At 46.1% G+C, this 7,828-nt stretch overlaps 1 protein-coding gene across 2 annotated transcripts; it reads left to right on the plus strand.

Moving 5' to 3' along the window:
• Positions 1-314: 314 nt before the first annotated feature.
• Positions 315-7,056, plus strand: LOC124642682 (trypsin CFT-1-like). Of its 2 annotated transcripts, XM_047181281.1 has the most exons (8): positions 315-400; positions 644-753; positions 3,156-3,241; positions 4,110-4,174; positions 4,248-4,447; positions 4,922-5,081; positions 6,211-6,362; positions 6,589-7,056. In XM_047181281.1, exons 1-8 carry the CDS (start codon positions 340-342, stop codon positions 6,673-6,675), a joined length of 921 nt encoding a protein of 306 aa, XP_047037237.1. In that variant the 5' UTR covers positions 315-339; the 3' UTR covers positions 6,676-7,056. The 2 variants fall into 2 exon arrangements, with proteins under 2 accessions (XP_047037237.1, XP_047037238.1); XM_047181282.1 differs by lacking the exon at positions 4,922-5,081.
• The last annotated feature ends 772 nt before the right edge of the window (positions 7,057-7,828 follow it).

Below are 7,828 nucleotides of genomic sequence, written 5' to 3' on the forward strand. Positions count from 1 at the left end.
GCTGCCGGCCGCTGCCGGCCGCTGCTCTTTCAGTGGGAATTGACCCTAATGATCACAGCATTATTATTATCACCTACACATGTTTTTGCAAATAAATCTCTCTTTATCTTTATCATAAATTTTTAATAATTGCTTGGAGATTCTGGTAACTACTTTTACTTAATGACTGCACAAGTGCACAAGACCGTTCAGGGGGTACAGAACTGTTGATCGCAGCGACAACAATTATAAAATTAATCGCATATTTGTAAGCGACCTAAGATTCCGCACAAGATTGGTTTCGATAAAATAATTTATCAATATGAAAGGCCTGTATCGGCATGTAGGGCAAATCAAACCATGTGGGACATACGAACAAACATGTGGTGTGTTACTTTGTTATTAATTGCAGTTGCAAGCTGTGAGTGATTTTTCTTTTTATATTTTATTGAAAAACATAATTATGACTATTCAACATAGAATATAAATTTCTGATGATACCAACAATTTAGCTTTTGAATTAAAAGAACGTCAAAAGAACTCACTGAAAATGGTATATCTTAACAGTTAAATGGTGTAGCTCATTGAAAAATGCGATTCGCTATTATTTTTTATTCGTTTCGCTTGCTATTTTTATTGAAACTACGTAAACTTCTGTTGTCAGGTAATGCAGAATCATTTGAATTAAAGACGGCTGAGCTGTCTTCTCAGACTGTCAGTCGAATTGTAGGCGGGGTGGAGACCACCGTGGAAAGGTATCCATTTATTGTTCAGGTAAGGTCCTGCATGCTCATCGTGTTGCTCGACGAGGTGGGCAAGCTCTTTGAGCGAGTTATCGCAAACCGCCTCGTCGCGCACCTTGGGGGGATAGGGCCGGACCTTGCGGACCACCAGTTCGGTTTCCGCAGGGGGCGCTCAACGGTGGACGCCATCATACGCGTGAGAGCTCTCACGACGGGGGATGCTGTGTCCCGGAGGGGGGAGGGGGGGTCGTCTTGGCGGTGCCTCTTGACATCGCCAACGCCCTTCCCTGGAGCTGCATTAGGGAGGCACTCCGGTATCACCGGGAGCCGACCTACCTTCGTCGCGTGGTCGAGGCCTATCTGTCGGATAGGTCCATCATTTACCCTGGTCACAACGGGGAATGGAACCGGCGAGAGATGTCGTGCTGTGTTCCGCAGGGGTCGGTTCTGGGGCCACTCTTGTGGAACATCGGCTACGACTGGGTGCTGCGCGCCGACCTCCCTAGCGGCGTCAGCGTGGTCTGCTACGCTGACGACACGCTGGTTCTGGCACAAGGGAGGTCGCACCAGGAGGCGGCCGACATAATGACGCGCGGGGTTGCGACAGTCATCGAGAGGATCCAGCTGCTGGGCCTGGAGGTGGCCTTGCACAAATCCGAGGTCATGTGCTTTCATGGGCTTCGGAACGCGCCACCTTCAGGCTCCCAAGTCACGGTGGGGGGGGTTCCCATCGGCGTCGAGAGGGCGATGAAATACCTGGGACTCGTCCTCGACAGCCGGTGGAACTTCGTCGAGCATTTCCGACGTTTGGGCCCCAAACTGGAGAAGTCAGGTGCTGCCTTCAAACGGCTCCTGCCTAATCTGGGAGGCCCAAACGCCCCCTGCCGTAAACTCTACGCGGGGGTCATGCGGTCCATGGCCCTTTACGGGGCCCCGGTATGGGCACGTTCGGTACGGCCGCGGACTGTACACTACCTGAACGTGCCCCAAAGGGTGATAGCCATTAGGCTAATCCGGGGGTACCGCACGATCTCCCGCGAAGCAGCTGGCCTACTTGTTGGACTTGTCTTGTCTTCTTGCGCCCGTACGACTGGCGCGAGGCTCAGCGCCGGGGGGAAACCCCGTTGCCGCGGCAAGTTGTCGCGCAGCGGGCAGAGCACCGGCGCGATCTCATGGTGGCCTGGACGGAGCGACTGTCGCAACCCAGTGCAGGGCACGCCACCATCGTGGTGGTAAGTCCCCTCTTTGAGGAGTGGCTCGGGAGGAGTCATGGCGCCCTCACGTACCGCATGACGCAGGTCCTCACCGGACACGGTTGTTTCGGTAGGTACCTGCACCGAATCGGTCGTGAGGAGGCGCCCGGGTGTCACCATTGTGCGGACTGCCCCGAGGACACGGTGGACCACACAGTCCAGGTGTGCCCCGCATGGGAGGGGCACCGCCGGGTTCTCGTCGAGGCTTTGGGCGGCGGCGACCTCTCGCGCCCGGCCCTGGTTCAGGCCATGGTCCGGGGCTAGAGGGAATGGGATGCCGTCGCCTCCTGCGAAGCGGTCATGCTCGAGAAGGAGGAGGCGGAACGCCAGAGAGTCCGCACCTCTCATCCCGGCCGCCGCGCTGGACCAGGTAGACACCATGGGCGCCGGGTGTCGCGAGATGACTCCCGGCCACCGTAGGCGTGGGTCTGTGGGCGGTGAGTTCGGGGGTGGCTCATCGTCCCTCTATCTACTTAGACGACAGACCCGTGTCGACGGCGCGCGTTGTTCCACGCGCTCCTCAAAGAGATGTCAGCAACCCCAGCGGGGCCCAGCAGGGCCAAGGCCTGCCGGGGCTGCGGGTTGTTCGAAAGAGACACCGCGGCCCTGGTACATAAAAGGCCTATGACGGAACACGACGGTTTTTAGTCAGTAAGAGTCTGACACTCCCTCACCGCTGCTAACCCACAGCGGGAGGGGTCATTTGATGATTTTTGACATCGTTATGGTATATGCGCGAGTCGCTGGACCCGCACGTTTTTAAAATGCATGTAACCTGCGCATGTGCCTCAACATGCGCAAGCTACTTGCAACGTGTAGATGCACCTGTAAACACCAATTCACCGACAGCATAAACTAATAAATAATGTAATTTTTCACGATCCATTTTCTATGTACACAGTTGTTTTACGAAAAAAAACGGACGTTTATGCTGTCGGTGAACTTGGGCCTTAGTATTTTACTACACAGTAGGCACGGGGGTGTAACACCGCCAACTTACAGACTCAATAAGGCTTCTTTATGAAAGTTTCAAAAACCCACATAGAGATTTCGGCAAGGAATCGAACAAGAGACCTCGTGCACATCAGTCGCGATATCGACGACAAGACCAACGAGGCAGTCAAATTACCTATTTCTGTATGATGTAATGATATATCTGGAATGCATTAATATGTTGCAGGTGCTATACAATGGACAGTTCAATTGCGGGGGCTCCTTGCTGACGTCACGGCATGTTCTCTCTGCGGGGCACTGCTTCGTCAATAAGTGAGTACACTAGTGTCACTAGTTAGTACCCCTTTTTTTTTGTTTCAGCTGAGGAAAATGCCTGACGCATATACACACCGCCCAGGGAGACGGTGAGGTTATGTGGGGCTTGCATCCACTAAAAACCTCAGCTTTTGTGCCGTCTTCTCGTACTAACTTTTGGGGTAAGTCTCCTTTGGAGACCAACAGGATTTTGGAGTACCTACTGTTTTAACCCCTGGGCAGGTGGGCCAACAGTACTTTTGTAAATTTCTTCAGCTCCCTCAGTATCCAAGGACGGGTAAAAGGGGACCACGAGACCTAAGCCTTACTTTTTATACGTCAATTGATAGAGCGTAGACTACTTGCGATCTTAGGCTTTGTAAAAGATATTTGAAACCATTTTTGTAAATTGTTTGGTGACTTATTTCAAAGGCTACGATTGTTCTAGCCTCTTATTTAAAAGCCGTACCGAAACATATTTTATTCCTGTCAAACATCTATGGACCAAATGCAGAAAGGCTACAATAGCTTATTCATTACGATTACCCAGCACTTAAATCAATCTTAAGAGCTGGTCATTAGATAAGTATAAAATTAGGCACACTCGATTCGAGCGCTACATTTACATACGCTATTTTATATTTATTGGAAAGGACTTCCCCGTTCTTATCGCGCCGAACAATATAAGTGTGAATTTTGACGTCACGCATGTCTATTAATTATCTTTTAGTGCCCTACCTAACTATTAGGTACTAGAGATTTCTTATCAACAGGAGAAACCTACATATCTGTCGATTTTAATCATAATCGAGTCCAGTTGTTTTGACACAAACAAACTGTCTCGAAAGAAGTTTCTAAAATGAACAAAGATCCTATTTTTTTGCAGATTCGGTTATGTACTACCAGCTATCCTCTTTGCCATTAGGATGGGCACAACATTCCTGAACACTGGTAAGTTTGGATAACTCATATCTTGTTCCCGCTCAAAGTTAAAATTCGTCTTAATTCTACATGATGTAAACAGGTGGATCTCTGCACCAAGTATCGACAGTGATAGTCCACGAATCGTTCAACAACCCGTCCCGGGATAACGACGTGGCCGTGGTGGTGTTGAGTACAGCAGCTACCCTCAGCTCCAGCGTGCAGTTCGCGGTCCTCGGACCCCGGGGACAGGAGCTACCTGACAACACTTCCGTCACCGCCGTCGGGTGGGGGCTCACTAATGTGAGTACGAGAATATCAGCAATTTGTGTAAAATATACCTGATCGGGCCATTGACAGCTCTTGAATAAAAACTGACGAAAGTGTACAAATATCCAATCCGAGACGCAGATATCGCTGTCTAAGGTACGTTTTAGAAGGGCTGTGGGTTGTTCGGGGGCTGCGGGTTGTTCGAAAGAGTTACCGCGGCCCTAGTACATAAAAGGCCTACGACGGAACACGACGGTTTTTAGTTAGTAAGAGTCTGACACTCCCTCACCGCTGCTAACCCACAGCGGGAGGGTCATTTGATGGTTTTTGACGTGGTTAAAAAAAAGGTACGTTTTAGAAGCGAGCCCCTTCGATTCAAAACGTAATTTCATGTAAATGCTCACAAATCAGTAGTAGGTACAGCTGGTAACCGTTTTCGACAATTTAATTAAGATTGAATTTGACTAGTTGGAACCCAGGGTATTGAAAACATTCTTTGTTGAACAGGTGAATAATACAATGGCGTCAACAGTATTGAATGAGGTGACCGTACTGAAAGTCAACCGGTCGGTCTGCGAGGCTCGTTACCGCCTCTTGGAGGAGATATATTCTGCTCCGTTCCCGGTGACCAATAGCATGATTTGTGCCGGAATACTGGATGTTGGAGGTAAGCTACCCTTCATCAGTATGTCATCATCTACCTCTATAGGTATACTACTATATACGATAGGTACCTACACAAGGTAGGTACATAGTAGGACCTATGTATATTCTAGGTATATTATAAAGTAGATACCTAATATTTTTTGTTTTGTTTGATACTACTGCACTGAAACGATTTGAAAAAATTAGGCTATATTTTAAGGGTACAGCAAGTACATGGTTGCCACGGGACGCGGGTGAAAGCTGGTACCTACCAAAAGGTTACTAAGCTAATGTTTAATCGAAGTTCGTCACAAGTATTTCGAAAGAAATTCTACGTATTTTGTAATAGTGAGCAGTTTAGTACGTTTAACATAATAAGTATAATTAGGTAATTATAAGTAAGTAAAATAATGACGTATCGATACGTAGTGCCAATTTATAGCAGCTGATTACAGCTGTCCGGTTAGACTGGTAACCAACCTCAAGATAGCTGGGAAAAGGCTAGGCGAATGTCGTAGACCGTAGTGCAGACTTTTCCTCAAGTTGGCGGCAATATACTTCGAGGGCTTTTATGATGACCAATCGCAAATCATATCTAAGTGATAATTAATCATCTTTTCTTCCTCCGAGCCTTTTCCCAACCATGTTGGGGTCGGCTTCCAGTCTAACCGGATACAGCTGAATACCATTATTCAACATAGAGCGACTTAGGCAGTATTGAACCCCCTCAATACCTACAGTTTGCACGAACAACCCTTACGTAAGCAAATATGTATGGCATATACTCCAAAATTACAAGAATGGATAAAGTGAGGAATGATTACATTAGAGGAAATCTGAAAGTAGCGCCAATTACAAAAAAGATGAGAAGTAGAAGATTGTCATGGTATGGGCATGTAATGAGGAGGGATGATACGCATGCAACAAAATATGTGCTAAGTATGAATGTAGATGGATGGAGAGGGAGGGGAAGACCTAAGAAAAGATGGATGGATTGCCTGAAAGATGATATGAATAGGAAGGGAGTGAGTGTCAGTAGTGACAGGGGAAAATGGAAGAAATTGACATATTGCGCCGACCCCAAGTAAAATTGGGAACAGGGCAGGAGAAAGAAGATACTCCAAAATTAAAGAAGGCTAACTATGTTTCAGGCAAGGACACATGCAATGGTGACTCGGGCGGGCCGCTGCTGTACGGGAATCTGTTGGTGGGAGTCACCTCGTGGAGCTGGGGCTGCGCCGAGCCGACGTGGCCCGGCGTGTACGCCAGGGTCGCGAATTACACCGACTGGATCGAAGCTAAGGTAACCAACGTTAATGCCTGTTTAATGACATATAGTGAGTGCACTTGTGTCCAAGCAAATGCTCGTGCACTATAATACGTCCAGCGTAGTGGGCTAATCTCCTTTCCTGAGAACAGCCGCCGTGGCCGATAATCGGCTAGCCAGGTGGACAATTGGACATCAAAAATATAAATAAGTAAATCAACAATAACCCGTCTTTTCTCAGATTGATTGATCTTCGTTACAGATTCAGCAATATAACTCGGCGACCATCAGCAGAGTCGGGGCCGTTACTCTACTCACGCCTTTATTGTTCCTGATACTCAACTTATAAAATATTACTAGGGAGACGAGTGAAGGAAGGCTTCAGAAGGCTTGGTGAAGTTAAAATGTGATATAATCATCGGCACGGATATTGAGCCCTGACTTTCACCTGCGCAGAAGCGATTGGTTTATTGCCATAAGTGTACGGTGCGCAAAGCGATCTCTTCCGCCGAGAGCTCAATATCCGTGCCGATAACTATACTTATATGTACAGCATGGATGTTGTATTTTGGCCAGACTGAAGAAACTTGTAACGTACAAATTAGATTTAAAACTGCCAACGAAATTCGGGTCGCGATAATAACACTGGTTAACATACCTATTATTATTTTTTTTTTTGTGCAAAGGTGAAATATACAATTTCTTGTAGAATATTTGATACATAATCGAAGTCCAGAACATAAAGTTGCACTAGCACGTAGGGATTTAGAGATATACCCCTCCTAAAGTACCAAAAACGTGCTAGTGCAACTTTATGTTCTGGACTTCGATTACGTATCAAATAATCTATAAGAAATGATATATTTCACCTTTGTACCAAAAATGCTGTTGACCAGTGTAATTGAACAGCATAGTCAACATCATTTATATTTTCCTACGGTTATAATAATTTTGACTGAGCTGAACAATTCAGTGTTTTTTTATAAGATTAGGTAATGTTGTAGGTAGCATACCTAAAGTGTCCTTTTGTATTGAACCTACATTGAATAATAAATAAAATGTAAATATTGAATTAAAAATGATTTGGTTTTAAAATATGTTTTTTCTTACTGAACCTATATAAAATCACAAAGATCGAAATAATTGATTGATGAACAGCAAAGTAGACCATTCTTACACATTCGTAGATCACAAATATGCAATTCGTTTTGCATAAAACTATAACCGAACTGGCTAGCAGTATTTAAGCTGACATTTCCGGAGACAATTAATTTACTGGTAATATCAGCATACTTAGCTTGTGCATCGTCAAACAATTAACTTACTGGGGCCCGATTCTCCTAATTTTACTTAAACGCCATTCGATTCACGTTCGACTGCGATCCAATCACGCCTCGATTACGATTGAAGCGTATGTGGCATTCCGCTATTTTTTCTTTGAAATAAACGTTTTTATCCTTTTCCGTCATTCAATAATGAATCATTTTGTCTGCTAAATGATT

The sequence above is a fragment of the Helicoverpa zea genome, chromosome 25 (assembly GCF_022581195.2).
Source record: "Helicoverpa zea isolate HzStark_Cry1AcR chromosome 25, ilHelZeax1.1, whole genome shotgun sequence".
Taxonomy (NCBI): Eukaryota; Metazoa; Arthropoda; class Insecta; order Lepidoptera; family Noctuidae; genus Helicoverpa; species Helicoverpa zea.